The sequence below is a fragment of the Mirounga angustirostris genome, unplaced genomic scaffold (genome assembly GCF_029215605.1).
Source record: "Mirounga angustirostris isolate CCGP_5_RB_7025 unplaced genomic scaffold, mMirAng1.0.hap1 SCAF_12, whole genome shotgun sequence".
NCBI classification, from domain to species: Eukaryota; Metazoa; Chordata; class Mammalia; order Carnivora; family Phocidae; genus Mirounga; species Mirounga angustirostris.
This window is the reverse complement of record NW_026991720.1, coordinates 67,619,993-67,638,178: the sequence shown is the minus strand read 5'-3', so window position 1 is coordinate 67,638,178 and position 18,186 is coordinate 67,619,993. Positions and strand designations below refer to the sequence as shown.

The window sequence follows — 18,186 nt, the reverse complement described above, 5'->3', positions numbered from 1 at the left end:
CCAGATTTCCCCTCTAACACTCTGCCAGACCTAGCTGCGTTAAGAGGGGTAATGGGTCACCAATCCAGGAAGGTTATGCTTGAGACTCTTGGCTTCCACCCACCTATGGAACTTAATTTATGCCTGATTGGTTTGATTTTTCTCTCCCTCAATTACCCTCCTTTTACAAAGATCAGTAAATCATCTAAGTTTTTAATTCTTTTGCTACTAAGACCATTTCTTTAATTTAGCAATCCACGAACCATCAAAATTAAATGTGAAGCATCTGTGAGTATGTGCATGTGTGTGCTCTTGTTTCTTCTTTTTTACAGTATTTTGTGTTAATCTGGATCTCTAATGAATTAGAACAGCCGTGATCTTCTCTAACAATGCCCTCCCCCATCTCTTAAAAGTCTGTCTGTTTGGAAAAATAGTTTCTTAAGAGCAGGGAACGACCATGTTTTCTTTGCCAAGTTTGTGACAAAATTATTACCCATTTTTCTGAGGTTGGTGTCTTTCCATGTTTACTCTTCCTACATAATCCTCCTAGGTAATCTTCCTAAAACCTTTCATTGTACCATCTCCTTTTACTACAACATATAACAGTGTTTGTATTTTGAGGAATCTGAACAGGCATTTTTTTGAATGGTGGGAGGAGTTCCATGATTTAAAAAGATACTGAAAGAGTTAAAGTGAACAAGTATCTTTAGCAGAGAGGCCTTTTTAACTTATTCTTCAGAAATGGGCTGGATATGTGGCTTGCAGAGATCCCCAAATTTATCTGGACATGGGACTCATTTTTACCCAAGCATACTGAGAGAACAGTATTCCTTGGAACATAGCTATGGAAACTCTGACACAGCTCTACTTGCTTTCTTAATCATTTCAAACACCTCAACCTGCATTTCATGGTTTTCCACCCTTTTGGACAAGCATCTAACCATCAGCCCCAAAAGTTCTAAATACAATCTTTCCAATTTGTGTTTCCAGTAATAAGGTCAAACAAGTAAGCAAAAAAAAAAAAAAGCCCAAAAAACAAAAACAAAAAAACAAAACCTAGTAAGGATAGAAATGATTAATGAATTTGAATATATCTAGAGAGAAAATAGAAAAAGACTGAAAGATAGGAAGAATTACATATCCAGAAATAGTATTTAGACATGAAGGTGTGTGTCGAGGCTCTAGAAGCTGTGGAAGGAGCTTTCCATGAAGTTAGGTACGATGCCAGCGCCACATGGAATAGTGACTAAATAAATATACCACATTTTCTTTTCAAATAAACAGTGTTTATGTTCTTTATAGAATCAAAGTCCATGTGTGGGGAATTAAGAAAGAAGGGCAACAAGAAAATCTGGTTTAAGTCTTAGAAATCAGACTTGAGGAGAACGCTGCAGATCCCTTGTTTAATTCCCTAATTTTACCGAAAAGAAAACCAGTGTCATGAGAGGAGTGATCCCCATATCCTTTTAGTCTCATATTCTTTCCACCTCACACTGACTATAATTGAGTCTGTTGGAAATCATTGTGTTAGAAAAAAAAATGGTTTAATAGTTTGAACTGTCCACCTATTTTTATTTGCCATTTAATAGTGGACTCAGATGCTTGAATAACTTTAACCATTTTATCTGGTTTAATACTGCACCATGGTCTAGTCATGAAACTATTCTTACAATAACTTCAATCAACGCCAAGAAATTCAGCACCCGAATATAATGTAAAGGTCTTATGTTGTATCTATTCATTGTTTCCTTCTTCCACTGAACTATGAGCTTTCTTAAGATTGGTGGCCATATTTCACATCTATTCTGTATTCCCACTGCTTTCAGTCAGAGTAGCAAATGGTTAAAATATAATGTAGGCGATTATCTTATTGCCCCATCACATATAAATGAAATTAAGCCAGTAGCCGTTATATTCTAATTAACAAGAAGAGAAACTCTGAAATTTTATATTTTTTTGCAAATTTATTTCAATCCTCATTCCAGCACCCCAGTGACAGAAACACAGCTGCATCCTACAGACCTGCAAAGACACCTCTGTTCATTCTTTATTGATATTTCTGAAAACTGCACTCTCCGTGTATCACCTTTTTCTACTCCATTGATCTTTTCCCCATTCTGTCCAATCAGCTGTACACCCATATGAACACAGGAATATACATATCAACCTGTGCGTTATCATTGCAAAACATGTAAGAGTATAATAGGGCAATTTTTTTAACAATCATGCAAAATTCATCCTTTACATTAAGGTCCCCTCTTAATGTTGTACATTCTGTGGGTTTGGACAAATTTAGAATGATATATATTCATCCTTATATTATCATAGAGAATATTGTCACTGCCCTAAAAATCCTCTGTGCTCTGCCTATGCATCCCTACCCCTACCCTTTGGCAACCACTGATCTTTGTACCATCTTCGTAGTTTTGCCTTTTCCAGAATGTCATATAGTTGACATTCCTGCCAGCAATGAAGGAGAGTTCCCGTTGCTCCATATCTTCACCAGCATTTGGTGTTGCCAGTGTTCTGGATTTTGGTCATCCTAATTGGTGTATAAAGGTATCTCATTGAAGTTTTAATTTGTATTTCCCTGATGACATGATATGGAACATTTTTTCATATGCTTATTTGCCATCTATGTATCTTCTTTTTTGAGGTGTCTGTTAAAGTCTTTGGCCCATTTTTTAATCAAGTAATTTATTTTCTTATCATTGAGCTTTAAGAGTTTTTTGTATATTTTAGATAACAGTCCTTTATCAAATGCCTTTTGCAAATATCCTCTTTCAGTCTGTGGCTTGTGTTCTCAATTTCTTGATAGCAGTATAAAGTTAATTAAGATTCTACTACAAAGTAGAGGGGCACCTGGGTGTCTCAGTCGATTGAGCATCCAACTCTTGGTTTCAGCTCAGGGCATGATCTCACGAGTCTTGGGATCAAGCCCCACATTGGGCTCTGCACTCAGTGGGGAATCTGCTTAAAGATTCTCTCCCTCTGCCCCTCCCCCCACTTGTGCATGCTCTCTCTCTCTCAAATAAATAAATATTTAAAAATATATTCTACTAAGTAAAGGCAAGTATTGCCTTCTCTATCCTTCTAATCAAAAGAATAGTATATTTGATCAATTATTTGTTCATTAAACCAACAGTCAAAAAGAACTTAGTGTAGGGCACCTGGGTGGCTCAGTTGGTTAAGCAACTGCCTTCGGCTCAGGTCATGATCCTGGAGTCCTGGGATCGAGTCCCACATCAGGCTCCCTGCTCAGCAGGGAGTCTGCTTCTCCCTCTGACCCTCCTCCCCCTCATGCTCTCTGTCTCTCATTCTCTCTCTCTCTCGCAAATAAATAAAATCTTAAAAAAAAAAAAAAAGAACTTAGTGTATGTTTAACCTTCTACCAAGGACTTGCACAAGAATAGAGATGAGACATGGTTCCTGCTACCAGTGGATGCGTAGTATACATCTTGTTACTCAAACTTGAGTAAAGAATGGACTTTAAAGGAAAAAGTTCTTGCCAACCTCCAACATTACCTTATTTTCTTTATAATCAAATACATATAAACAGAGACTAAGGTATACACTCCTTGTATTTATTCATTTCATACATAACTATTGAGGTCTTATTATGGTCTAGACACTGAACAAAGTAACAAAGGTAGACAAAATACTTGACTTCACAGGCATGTTCATTCTGGATGGGAAGAAAAAAGTATGCACATCAAAAAAAAAATAATAATAACCAATCCTTATTCATGGCAGTTGTGTTCTGTAAAGTTGCCATAATGAAATCACAGACCCGTAACTATTGTTTCTAGGGGAAATACAGGATTAGGTTCCTGAGAGCCTCTGGTCACTACATTTTCATCAGCCAATACATGATCTTGTTTGGGGGCACCTGGGTGACTCCATGGGTTAAGTGACTCTTGATTTCAGCTCAGGTCATGGTCTCAGGGTCGTGAGATTGAGCCCTGCATTGGGCTTCATGCTGGGTATGGAACCAGCTTGAGATTCTCTCTCCTTCTCCCTCTGTCCCTCCCCACCCCCACCGCCCGCTCGCACATTTTCTCTCTCTCTTTCTTTCAAAAAAAAAAAAAGAAATATGTATTTTGTCAGTAAGGCACATCACAGTCTTGTGCTTAGGAGCACTGGACAACAGCACCATGCTTGGGGGCCATTATAAACAGTGAAATCACCAACAAAAAAACTATAAAAATAAAAAATCATGGCACCAAATAAACTACAAAAAGCGCATTTATTTATGGTATGGGAACTGAAACAAGAAAGCAGAACATTGTCTTATTCAACCTTAGCTGGGAATGTGCATGCCAGGTGACTCAAATTTTCCTCCACTCTGCCCTTGTCCATGAATGACTGTGAAACACTGATTTGGAGCTTACAAATAAACCTTAGAGAGTAAGCAAATGCAAAAATACAGAATCCATTAATAAATGAGGACCAACTGTACATAATAAATTTCAGATAGTGGTAGGTGTTAGGAAACCAATGAAGCAGGATTGAGGTAGAGAGTGACAGGACATCAGGGACAGCTATTTTAGATGGGTGACTAGGGCAATCCTCTCTGCAGAGAGGACACCTGAGTAGACATAAGTGATGAAAAGGAGTTTGCTCTCTGAAGGTGAGGGGAAGGAGGCTGTTGTAGGGAACAAATGTAAATGACTGCGAACTGAGGAGCAAGCTTGACTTGATTTGTATGAGGAACAGGACAAAGGCCTCCATGTTTGCAGCAAAAATAGAATGGCAGAAGAGGAGATTGAGAAGGTAATCAGAGGTCAAGTAAGCATGGTCTTGTTGGTCTAAGGAGAAGCTTGGGTTCTGTTTGAACGAATAATGAAAAGACACTGAAGGTTTTAAAATATATATGAGCTGGGGCGCCTGCGTGGCTCAGTCAGTTGAGCGTCGACTCATGATTTTGGCTCAGGCCCTGATCTCAGGGTTGTGGGATCGAGCCCTGCCTCAGGCTCATGGGGAGTCTGCTTCTTTCCCTCCGCCCTTCTCCCCGGTGGCGGGCACACGCATGCTCTCTCTCTCTCAAATGAATAAATAATATCTTTAAAAATAATAATAAAAATAGGAGGCTGCCGCCGGAGTCGCCACCGCCGCGCCCTCGCCCACCCGCCCGCCCGCCGCTCCCGGCCCCGCTCGCCCCCTCCGCCGCCGCCGCCCGCCCCTGCGACGACGCCGCGGCCTCCCGCCCGCGCCCGCTCGCTCCCGCGGCCCTCGCTCGCCTCGCGCCGGCAGTTTTGGGCCTACACCTCCCCTCCCCCCGCCAGCCACCAAAGACTTGACCACGTAACGAGCCCAACTCCCCCGAACGCCGCCCGCCGCTCGCCATGGATGCCGGTGTGACTGAAAGTGGACTAAATGTGACTCTCACCATTCGGCTGCTTATGCACGGAAAGGAAGTAGGAAGCATCATTGGGAAGAAAGGGGAGTCGGTTAAGAGGATCCGCGAGGAGAGTGGCGCGCGGATCAACATCTCGGAGGGGAATTGCCCGGAGAGAATCATCACTCTGACCGGCCCTACCAATGCCATCTTTAAGGCCTTCGCTATGATCATCGACAAGCTGGAAGAAGATATCAACAGCTCCATGACCAACAGCACGGCGGCCAGCAGGCCCCCGGTCACCCTGAGGCTGGTGGTGCCGGCCACCCAGTGCGGCTCCCTGATTGGGAAAGGCGGGTGTAAGATCAAAGAGATCCGCGAGAGTACGGGGGCCCAAGTCCAGGTGGCGGGGGATATGCTGCCCAACAAGTTTCCAGGACAAAAAAAAACTAAAGGAATTTGCAAACACAAAACCAGCCCTACAGGAAATCTTGAAAGGGGTCCTCTAAGCAAAGAGAGACCCTAAAAGCAACATAGACCAGAAAGGAACACAGACAATATATGGTAACAGTCACCTTACAGGCAATATAATGGCACTAAATTCCTATCTTTCAATAGTTACCTTGAATGTAAATGGGCTAAATGCCCCAATCAAAAGACACAGGCTAACAGACTGGATTAAAAAACAAGATCCATCGATATGCTGTCTGCAAGAGACTCATTTTAGACCCAAAGACACCCCCAGATTGAAAGTGAGGGGGTGGAAAACCATTTACCATGCTAATGGACACCAAAAGAAAGCTGGGGTGGCAATCCTTATATCAGACAAATTAGATTTTAAACCAAAGACTGTAATAAGAGATGAGGAAGGACACTATATCATACTTAAAGGATCTATCCAACAAGAAGATCTAACAATTGTAAATATCTATGCCCCTAACATGGGAGCAGCCAATTATATAAGGCAATTAATAACAAAAGCAAAGAAACACATCAACAACAATACAATAATAGTGGGGGACTTTAACATCCCCCTCACTGAAATGGACAGATCATCTAAGCAAAAGATCAACAAGGAAATAAAGACTTTAAATGACACACTGGACCAAATGGACTTCACAGACATATTCAGAACATTCCACCCCAAAGCAACGGAATACACATTCTTCTCTACTGCCCATGGAACATTCTCCAGAATCGACCACATCCTAGGTCATAAATCAGGTCTCAACCGGTACCAAAAGATTGGGATCATTTCCTGCCTATTTTCAGACCACAATGCTTTGAAACTAGAACTCAATCCCAAGAGGAAAGTCGGAAAGAACTCAAATACATGGAGGCTAAAGAGCATCCTACTGAAGAATGAATGGGTCAACCAGGAAATTAAAGAAGAATTAAAAAAATACATGGAAACTAATGAAAATGAAAACACAACTGTTCAAAATCTTTGGGATGCAGCAAAGGCAGTCCTAAGAGGAAAGTATATAGCAATACAAGCCTTTCTCAAGAAACAAGAAAGGTCTCAAGTACACAACCTAACCCTACACCTAAAGGAGCTGGAGAAAGAACAGCAAATAAAGCCTAAACCCAGCAGGAGAAGAGAAATCATAAAGATCAGAGCAGAAATCAATGAAATAGAAACTAAAAGAACAGTAGAACAGATCAACGAAACTAGGAGCTGGTTCTTTGAAAGAATTAACAAGATTGATAAACCCCTGGCCAGACTTATCAAAAAGAGAAGAGAAATGACCCAAATCAACAAAATCATGAATGAAAGAGGAGAGATCACAACCAACACCAAAGAAATACAAACAATTATAAGAACATATTATGAGCAACTCTATGCCAGCAAATTAGATAACCTGGAAGAGATGGATGCATTCCTAGAGATGTATCAACTACCAAAACTGAACCAGGATGAAATAGAAAACCTGAATAGACCTATAACCACTAAGGAAATTGAAGCAGTCATCAAAAATCTCCCAAAAAACAAAAGCCCAGGGCCAGATGGCTTCCCAGGGGAATTCTACCAAACATTTCAAGAAGAATTAATACCTATTCTTCTGAAACTGTTCCAAAAAATTGAAACGGAAGGAAAACTTCCAAACTCATTTTATGAGGCCAGCATTACCTTGATCCCCAAACCAGACAAAGACCCCATCAAAAAGGAGAATTACAGACCAATATCCCTGATGAACATGGATGCAAAAATTCTCACCAAAATACTAGCCAATAGGATCCAACAGTACATTAAAAGGATTATTCACCATGACCAAGTGGGATTTATCCCTGGGCTGCAAGGTTGGTTCAACATCCGCAAATCAATCAATGTGATACAGTACATTAACAAAGGAAAGAACAAGAATCATATGATCCTCTCGATAGATGCCGAAAAAGCTTTTGACAAAGTACAGCATCCTTTCTTGATCAAAACTCTTCAGAGTATAGGGATAGAGGGTACATACCTCAATATCATAAAAGCCATCTATGAAAAACCTACAGCAAATATTATTCTCAATGGGGAAAAACTGAGAGCTTTCCCCCTAAGGTCAGGAACGCGGCAGGGATGTCCACTATCACCACTGCTATTCAACATAGTATTGGAAGTCCTAGCCACAGCAATCAGACAACAAAAAGAAATCAAAGGCATCCAAATTGGCAAAGAAGAAGTCAAACTCTCACTCTTTGCAGATGATATGATACTTTATGTGGAAAACCCAAAAGACTCCACCCCAAAACTGCTAGAACTCATACAGGAATTCAGTAAAGTGGCAGGATATAAAATCAATGCACAGAAGTCAGTGGCATTCCTATACACCAACAACAAGACAGAAGAAAGAGAAATTAAGGAGTCGATCCCATTTACAATTGCACCCAAAACCATAAGATACCTAGGAATAAATCTAACCAAAGAGACAAAGGATCTGTACTCAGAAAACTATAAAATACTCATGAAAGAAATTGAGGAAGACACAAAGAAATGGAAAAACGTTCCATGCTCATGGATTGGAAGAACAAATATTGTGAAGATGTCAATGCTACCTAGAGCAATCTACACATTCAATGCAATCCCCATCAAAATACCACCCACTTTTTTCAAAGAAATGGAACAAATAATCCTAAAATTTGTATGGAACCAGAAAAGACCCCGCATAGCCAGAGGAATATTGAAAAAGAAAAGCAAAGCCGGTGGCATCACAATTCCGGACTTCAAGCTCTATTACAAAGCTGTCATCATCAAGACAGCATGGTACTGGCACAAAAACAGACACATCGATCAATGGAACAGAATAGAGAGCCCAGAAATGGACCCTCAACTCTATGGTCAACTAATCTTCGACAAAGCAGGAAAGAATGTCCAATGGAACAAAGACAGTCTCTTCAACAAATGGTGTTGGGAAAATTGGATAGACACATGCAGAAGAATGAAACTGGACCACTTCCTTACACCACACACAAAAATAGACTCCAAATGGTTGAAAGACCTCAATGTGAGACAGGAGTCCATCAAAATCCTAAAGGAGAACACAGGCAACAACCTCTTTGACCTCAGCCGAAGCAACTTCTTCCTAGAAACATCGCCAAAGGCAAGGGAAGCAAGGGCAAAAATGAACTATTGGGACTTCATCAAGATAAGAAGCTTTTGCAAAGCAAAGGAAACAGTTAACAAAACCAAAAGACAACCGACAGAATGGGAGAAGATATTTGCAAATGACATATCAGATAAAGGGCTAGTATCCAAAATCTATAAAGAACTCATCAAACTCAACACCCAAAGAACAAAGAATCCAATTAAGAAATGGGCAGAAGACATGAACAGACATTTTTCCAAAGAAGACATCCAAATGGCCAACAGACACATGAAAAAGTGCTCAATATCGCTCGGCATCAGGGAAATCCAAATCAAAACCTCAATGAGATATCACCTCACACCAGTCAGAATGGCTAAAATTAACAAGTCAGGAAACGACAGATGTTGGCGGGGATGCGGAGAAAGGGGAACCCTCCTCCACTGTTGGTGGGAATGCAAGCTGGTGCAGCCACTCTGGAAGACTGTATGGAGGTTCCTCAAAAAGTTGAAAATAGAGCTACCATATGATCCAGCAATTGCACTACTGGGTATTTACCCCAAAGATACAAAAGTAGGGATCCGAAGGGCTACGTGCACCCCGATGTTTATAGCAGCAATGTCCACAATAGCCAAACTGTGGAAAGAGCCAAGATGTCCATCGACAGATGAATGGATAAAGAAGATGTGGTATATATATTCAATGGAATATTATGCAGCCATCAAAAGGAATGAGATCTTGCCATTTGCAACGACGTGGATGGAACTGGAGGGTATTATGTTGAGTGAAATAAGTCAAACAGAGAAAGACATGTATCATATGATCTCACTGATATGAGGAATTCTTAATCGCAGGAAACAAACTGAGTGTTGTTGGAGTGGGGGGTGGGGTGGGAGGGATGGGGGGACTGGGTGATAGACACTGGGGAGTGTATGTGCTCTGGTAAGCGCTGTGAATTGTGCAAGACTGTTGAATCTCAGATCTGTACCTCTGAAACAAATAATGCAATATATGTTAAGAAAAAAAAAAAAAGAAGAAGAAGAAGAAGGTAGCGGGAGGGGAAGAATGAAGCGGGGGAAATCGGAGGGGTAGACGAACCATGAGAGACGATGGACTCTGAAAAACAAACAGGGTTCTAGAGGGGAGGGGGGTGGGAGGATGGGTTAGCCTGGTGGTGGGTATTTAGGAGGGCACATTCTGCATGGAGCACTGGGTGTTATGCACAAACAATGAATCATGGAACACTTCATCTAAAACTAATGTTGTAATGTAAGGGGATTAACATAAGAATAAAAAAATTAAAAAAAAAAAAAAAATAATAATAATAATAAAAATAAAATGTGTATGAGCTATAGGTTATAACTCTTAAATAATTTTATAAGTCCCCCCAAATTACAGATTAAATTTACACCCCCAAAATACCATTTAAATGAACTATATTAACTTAAGTGACAAGGTTTCCTTGAAAGTAAAGGGACACGGTGTGACTCAGGCTGACTTCACTGGAGACGCTGTGCCATGTGAGGACTCCAAGAACGACCTTCACCTGACACAAATGGGCCATTTCCTCTTCATGGTTCCTCAGGGTCTCTTCCCCCTGGCCTGCCATGACGATACCAAAACACTCCTGCAGGCCTCTGACTTCCACGGTTAGAAGGCGGCAACATCCAGCTGACCCAAAGCAGGTTAACCTCATCTCTTGACTCATATTACCCAGAGGAAAATATAAAATTAATATTTCTCCTAGGGAACTCCTACATCTCCTTCTCCTCGAGAATTAAACCCCCAGGGCCCCAGAATTGTCTGCAAAACCTTGCTCTAATAGAGACATTTCTGGGTTGTGAAACTGCATTGTGGGATACTACAGTGGTGAGCAGAGGTCAGTACGCATTTGTCCCACCCCATACAATGCATATCACCAAGAGTGAACCCTAATGTCCTCGATGGGCTTTGAGTGATAATGTTGTACAAGTGTAGATTCAGCACTTGTAAAAATCTACCGCTCTGGGAAGGCTGTCCATGTGTCGGGACAGGGGGTATGTGGGAAATCTCTGTACTTTCCGCTCAATTTTGCTATGAATATAAAACTGCTCTAATAATGAAGTCTTAAAAAAAAAAGAAAAACCCTTGCTCTACCTGGAAAACTAAACAACAATTTAGGAATGAAGTAAGAATATATTTAAATATAACTGCCTCGGACAGGCTCCAAGGCAGCCCCAGACCCAGTGCCTGAAAAGAAGTCCCAAAACAATGTCTGAGGCCTGGGGGACCGAGACATCTCTGCGCCTGTGTGAGTGTTTGAGGGGCATTGTGGGTGAGGGCTTGATTGGGACCACAGGATTGGACGGCGTGTGAGAAGGGGAGAGAGTAGAACATTCTCCAAGGGAAACAAAGGCTTGAGGGCCAAAAGGTTTCCAGAGTGCAGAGAGGACTCTGCAGCTGTGAATTCAGACACTGGCTGGAGCAGAGGGTTTTGATTAGGGGATTGGGGAAAGCATATTTGGAAAGCGTGGCCCTACCATTTTAGCACTGATCTGCCCCAGTGGGACCAGACGGTGGTATTCATAGCCCCAGATTGTCTTGTTGGAGGGCTGGCCATAGGATCTGTGGCATGGAGGTCCTTTCTCAATATACTTATTTGTACTGAGCCTGTCACTAGCTCAGCAGGAGGTAAAAATTACTTGACAGTCTCTCCTGGCTCTCACCCATCCAAAGCACATGAGAGAGCGGGGGTGTCAGAGTGGGTGGGCGTTGCGGAGAGTGAGTCCTTAGGAACTGAAGCTTTCAGTGAAGGAGAATGAAGAGCACAGAGAGGTTTACCCATAGTCTGGGGGCGCCAAGCAAACAGGCCCCCACAGTGGAGTCCCCATTCCTACCTTTCACTCTCAAAGGGTTTTGTTTGGTGTGGACATCTCTCTCTCTCTCTCTCTCTCTCTCTCTCTCTCTCTCTCTCTCTCACGCATGCACATGCACACATATGTAGACACCTCACTCAATTATTGTCAAAAATTCCAAAGTGATTTTTGGAATTTAAACTTTCAGCTAAAGACCCTTCTCCTAAACAAAGCTACATTTCAATACAGCTCTCTTGGTTCCCTGATACCTGGCAAATGTGAACCACTCACCATATATGCAATACGATCATTTAAGGCCATTTGACTTCTAAAGGTGAGAGTGATAACATTTTGGATTTCATTTTGTTTGTCCTATAAGAGTCTTGAGTTTTGGCCAAAAACCCAGGCCGTGGATGAATGTGCTTTAGACCTCACTTTTTGTCGCGGGGCCAAGTGGTCTTGGGAGAGCGGGTGGAGCTGTCTGTTCAGATATGATTTTTAGTTTCGCCCTTTGCCTCTGGAACCAGGGCCCTGGCCCCCATCCAGCCGCACGAAGAGAAGATTATGGTATTTTCTAAGTAATTTTAAGGAACACAAACCCAAAGTCAAGTCAGCTGGTTTCAAGTCTGCATGAATTTTTCATGTTAAGGATTTGTCATGATTTGGGTTTTCAGCAGCGCTGCATTTTAAATGATGAAGGGAGTTGTATTCTTCTGGAGACAGGCATGTTTTGGTTGTTTGCTAATGACCTCTGGTTTTGCTTATGAGGAGTTTTGTTAACAAATGGAAATGTAGCAAAATAAAACACTCTCTTTCTTTGGTACTTTCTTTTTTTTTCCTTTTTCTTCTTTTTTAAACAATGAGAACCCTTGCAATAAACTGTCAAAACCAGGCTATAGATATTGGTTATTGTAGCATCATTAATACTGTGTAAAAATAAATTAGTCACTTTAGCAATCAAACGCATTCATCTGATCTCCTCTCGGTGCTTTTAAACAGAGCCTTCCCCTTGCTGTTTGATAGATCCTATTGTTAAGAGAGCTGTAGAGATGTATTCAAAAAGTCTTTGAAATTTTTCCAACCTCAGGAACCCATTCAGCAGTAATGAGTCTTTAAGGAGGCTGATAAAGGAGAGCTGGGCAGGGGCCTGCCTGCTCGAGTTTAAAGGTTAACCCCAACCCGTGGATGAGAGGGTTCAGCTTTAGGAGCCTTGTCATGCTCCATCTGCCCTGCCTGTTTGCCTTGCCTTTTCCTGCCCCCTGACCCTGCCACCCATCTCACCCACCGACTACCGTTCCTAAAAGAAAGGGAGGCCAAGACTGAGCCTGCAGAGGGTGACAAAATTAAACCAAAATAAACTCTCATCTCAAGCACAGAAGACTTCTGTTTCGGGAGAGAAAAAATAGTCTGTCTTCAGGCTAAGTGACTGATTGAATTGAACAGAACTGTAATTTCTGGTTTCTGTTGAGTTCCACCCCTGCAATGGTGTGGGCCATTTGTATTGAGATGGCATTGAATTCCACATAGCTTTCCACCCCCTGTCCTCACCTGTCCTCATTGTCTCAACACCACTGCAGAACTCTGGGTATGATTTAAAGCTAAGTGAGAAATATAAAAGAGGCTCTGCTGTCTCCAGAAGGGGTCATATTTTTATATTCACTACAGGCCCCCTTAGTGGAAGGGGCAGTAGGCACAAGGGAGAGGTGCCGTCATTGATCACAAGGGGGCATGATCAGGAAGGGGAAAATAGCTGCTCAGAAGCCATATATGTCTTGCAGTCTTGGGGCAATTCCCTACATACAGAATTGTAGGGTGAATGTTCCCAATTGGATGTGCATTAGAGACCAAGAAAAAGGAGATGTTCCTTTTCATTTGAGAACTCTATTTGTTTGCTGGGGCTGCCATGACGAAGTACCACAGACAGGGTGGCTAAAGCAACAGCAGTTTATTTCCTCAGAGTTCTGGAGGTTAGAAGGCCAAGATCAAGGTATTGACAGAGTTGATTTCTTCCGAGTCCTCTCTCCTTGGCTTGCAGTTGGGGGTCTTCCTGTGTCTTCACATGGTCTTCCTCTGTACATGTCTGTGTCCTAATCTCTTCATCTTACAAGGACACCAGTTCTATTGGATTAGGGCCCACCATATGACCTCATTTAACCTTAATTACCTCTTTAACGACCCTCTCACCAAATACAGTCACATTCTGAGGTACTGGGGTGTTAGAACTTCAACATATGAATTTTGGTGCTGACACAATGCAGCCCATAACAAGAGCTAAGGATATTTCATTGTCACAGTTGACCCTTGGTTATGGACCAAAAAAGTTAACAATAATGAAGGTCCCATGAGGTTCTTTCATACACTCACACACACACACACACACACACACACACACACACACCTCATTCCTAGTGCCCGAAGAGCTCCAGTCCACCCAAGGTTAACTCCCAGGGGCAGCAGATGTTGAGGGAAAGTAGCAAGAACAGTTGGTGCAATGTGGTTAATGTAAGAAGTGACTTTGTTTATGCTGAATCCAGAGACCCATTTCACCATTGTCACCATGAACAGAATATATTTACTAATTGGTGCAGGATATCAAGTTGTTGTGTGGTCCTATTTGGATTCAGGCTTTTTCATAGTCAGTGCACCATTCTCCTGTTTCCGGGCATCACTGTTCTTCTCCAGACAAATAAATATATAAGAATAAGAATATTCCATGGAAAAGTATGTCTGTGTGTGTGTGTCTGTCTGTCTGTCACTCTTTCACACACACACACACACACACACACACACACACACACACCCCAACTGAAATGTATATGTTGCAAAGCGTCTCAGGTACATACTGCTGCTTTCAATCCAAGGATAAGTTTTGTTTGTTTTTAAGGAGATAAAATTCATCATTCTTCAGACATTTAATTCCATCACTTCTTTCCTACAATACACAGGAAATTCCTGGCTAGATTTCCTATTGTCCAAGTCACTAGTAGCCTATGTTTTATTACTATGTTTCATATCATTTTTCCTCTTCAAAACAGTGCCCTGCTCCTGGTTCCTTGCCCCCGGTGTACAAACATGCTGAAATCTTTGCCATGACTGGGCAGTCACCCTAACTTTCATCAGAGATTAGGTTTCAAGGTACCAGAGTGAGGGGAAAGGTTCTAAACCAAAATAGCATGCTAGAAGAACAAGAGCTAGCCCAAGGAGGAGGCTGAATCAAAAAGCAACCAGGGAAGGCAGAGGTTCAGCCCTGAGGAGACTAAGAAAGAATTATAAGTCCAAAGAATCAGAAGAAAGTTCAAGGCTCTGCTCCTAAGTGCCAGGCAGAACTGGGACTGCACCTAGATGCTTCCTGCTTCATCACCCACTTTCAGTGTATCTTGTCTGCTTCCTATTTGCCAGGCTTGGTGCCAGGTGCTCAAGATATAAATCCACGTAAGAAATGGTCCAAAATGTCCAGGATGATACATCTAATGGCAAGTGGGTTGACCTTGAGGAAAAAAAAAAGAAGGCAGCCCTGAACACAAACACCAGTGATGTTAGGATCCTCTTAGAGATTGGTGGTTCATGATTCGAAGGATGGGTTAGTTTAAAATATCACAAACATGTCCTAAAATTTGGTTTAGCTTGCCAAACCACTTGAGGAGCAGGTGTACATCCACACCGACCACTGCCCCAGATCCCAAGCCCCTCCTCAACAAACGTTGATTAGTCTTTTGACATGACTCTCTCTGAAGCCATCAGTAAGCCCCTACTTGCTAAATGCAATGGTTTCTTTCTAGCACTCATCTTACATTGTACTCTCCACCTCTAATTTTTGTGCCCCTCTCCAGCCCCAGTTAGGTCTCTTGGTTTGCCTTAGACCTCTCCACTGGTTCTTTCCCCTTCACTTCCTTGGCCCAGTTTTTCAAAATTTCTGTCACAGTCTTCTTTTTCTCCTTCCTCTCCACTCTCTCCTCTCCCTCAGCATCTCTCATGAATGCTTCCTGGCCATGGACTTCAAGCCTGCCCTCCCTTTCAGTCCCAGACCTACATTTCCACGGCCACATTACCCTGAGTACCTTCTCCAGAGACTGAAATGCACCACGTTTAAAGGACAAACTAGAAAAAAAAATAAAATACAAACTAGATCTTACACCCCTACTCTGTTTCTTCTTCTCCCTACGCAGTTAATGCTCTTCATCATTCAGCTATCCACACTGGAAGAGCCGAAAACACATGAACGTAGGCGCCTCTGCAAAATACAATGCTCTGCACATTTGTGAATCCCTGTTTAAGATGTCAGTAGCTCATTGCATCAAAAAGTCTGAACTCTGTACTTGAGCCCATACATAACATGGCCCCAACCCCACCCTAAACAAACCAGAATTCATTCCTTTTATTCCTCAGGACAAACTCTCAGGGTCCACCAGCCTGTCCCCACTTTTCAGCTTCCCATCCATCTGGGAATTCCATGCTGATTTTCACAGCCAGGTCTTTGCATGTTTTGCTTTCCCCTTCTTGACAGGCTTCCTTCCCATGTGTCGAAGTCTAGGCATCTTCCAAGGCGGGTTCCATCACCTGTCCGAGATAATACCTTCCTTGACCACATCAGACCACGGTACCCACCAACACCCACTCCCCCCCGAATCTCCGAATTCCTCTGGCACCAAACGGCTGTACCACAGAATTTCGCACCTGGCTACATACTTGTTCTCTTTCTTTGGTATAAACAAGACAGAAAGCCAGTCTCTTCCAGGGATTCACAGACATGGTAAATTCCTCCTTGAGTTTTTCCCCAAAAATGTGTATTTGAGGAGGAATGTGTAATCTTTCTTGCTTCAGACGGTGATATTTACATACCTTCTTGTGATACGACATGTTTTGTCTTAGTTGTCAGGAAATTTAGGGCTGTTTCGTGGTCCACCTGTAATAATCAGCTTATCTCAGGATCTTAGGGAACGTTGTCTATCTTACCTGCCTCTGCTGTGTGTTTATTCTTAATTTTGCAGACATTTAATTTGTAAGACACCATAGATCCTTCTGGGACAAAATGAGAAAACAGACCTCCAAATAAACCGTATCCTTCTCCTTTTATTGCATAATATTCATAGTCCTACCTGGATTGTGAGTCCTTGAGAACAGAGTTAGATCTTATATTTCTTCTATTGATGGCCCAAAGTTGAAAGCACTGTTGATGGGTTATTACTTTTGGATGTCCTAAGCAAAATAACCTACTTTGTTAAAATGGGTTAGATTAAAAATTACATAATTCTAACAAAGGGCCTTGAGCATATTTACTTCCTCTAGCATTCTGGTCAATGTTTAAAATATCGGAAGAAGAATACAATAAAAATCACAAGTTAAAGTTTTTGTTATGACAGTATCTAAGGATAACACTTAAAATGGGAAAGAAGATTAACGAAATCAATATTTCACTGCCAGTAACACTTACTGGATGATAGAGTGCATTTTTTTCCCCACAACCCCAAAGCCCCGCTGGCTGCCTTTCTGATAAACACACTGTTCAGGTGGTGTCTGCCTTACTTTTTTCTCCCCTCATCCTCATTTTCACTCCCTTCCCCTCCCTTCTGAACACAAGATAGCAAACATTAAGATTGGCTTTCAATACAACTATGTTTGCCAGTCACCAAATTCTTTTCTGTCTTTTTTTTTTTGTGGGGGGGGGTTGGGGGGTGTGAGGGGGAAGAGGGGTTCATTTTTTAAGCTCACCCAGGGAGAATATTTTAACTTTGAAAGAAACCACAAGAATGTGATCATCAAGTCATAGCCAGATGTAGCCTGTGTTCATACTTCCTGTCCTTTTACCCCCACCCACACCCCCCTTCCCCACATTCACCCACCAACACATACCTGGACCTGTTATTTATATTCAAATAATCCATATAAGTACAAACACTTTCGAGACTCCTTCACCCAACTGACTGGGCTTTCCCATTGTGCAAGAAGTAAGGGCTGTGGATCTTTTCTTTGGCTCTTTCAACCAGAGTGGAAACGTTTGCTTTTCCTTTTCACAAGTTGCCTTCACCACTTCTTCTTTCTAAACAATAATATTAAAGAGAGAATGAGGGTAACAAATAACAGACACAGTGTCTTTATAATTATGAGATTCAAAGATGTCTTTACCCCCACCTCCTGATTTAACCTACAGTGTATGTCTGATGTTGGAAGATAAATCAAAATTCATTTTTACCACCCAAAGTAATGGTTTTTGGACCACCCCAGTGTGGATCCATCTTGGCCAGCTTCATGTGATCTCTTAACCTTGCAGTTTGCCCAGGGCTCCTAATTAATATAGGTTATTTTCCCACAGCCATGTACAATGTCCCGAGTCTCTTTGCCTCACGTTTAGCTTCTGTTTGCTTTTTGAAAAGATTAATTTCAATTTGGCTTAAGTGTAACAGAATAAGGTAAGCAAGTCTGTTGCAAAATAGGAAACATAATGTGTTCTACATATAAACAGGATATT

At 41.9% G+C, this 18,186-nt stretch overlaps 2 protein-coding genes across 4 annotated transcripts in view; both read left to right on the top strand.

Moving 5' to 3' along the window:
* The window catches only part of DYNC1I1 (dynein cytoplasmic 1 intermediate chain 1), a 317,629-nt gene that overhangs the window by 269,795 nt on the left and 29,648 nt on the right, over nt 1–18,186 (top strand). The window lies entirely within an intron of this gene.
* Nucleotides 5,096–5,812, top strand: LOC135362207 (poly(rC)-binding protein 1-like). The gene is made up of 2 exons (XM_064575620.1): nt 5,096–5,746; nt 5,803–5,812. Exons 1-2 carry the CDS (start codon nt 5,325–5,327, stop codon nt 5,810–5,812), a joined length of 432 nt encoding a protein of 143 aa, XP_064431690.1. The 5' UTR covers nt 5,096–5,324.

Bases quoted from the DNA above. Each gene is read 5' to 3' on its own strand.
- LOC135362207 (XM_064575620.1), top strand. From the start codon at position 5,325: ATGGATGCCGGTGTGACTGAAAGTGGACTAAATGTGACTCTCACCATT.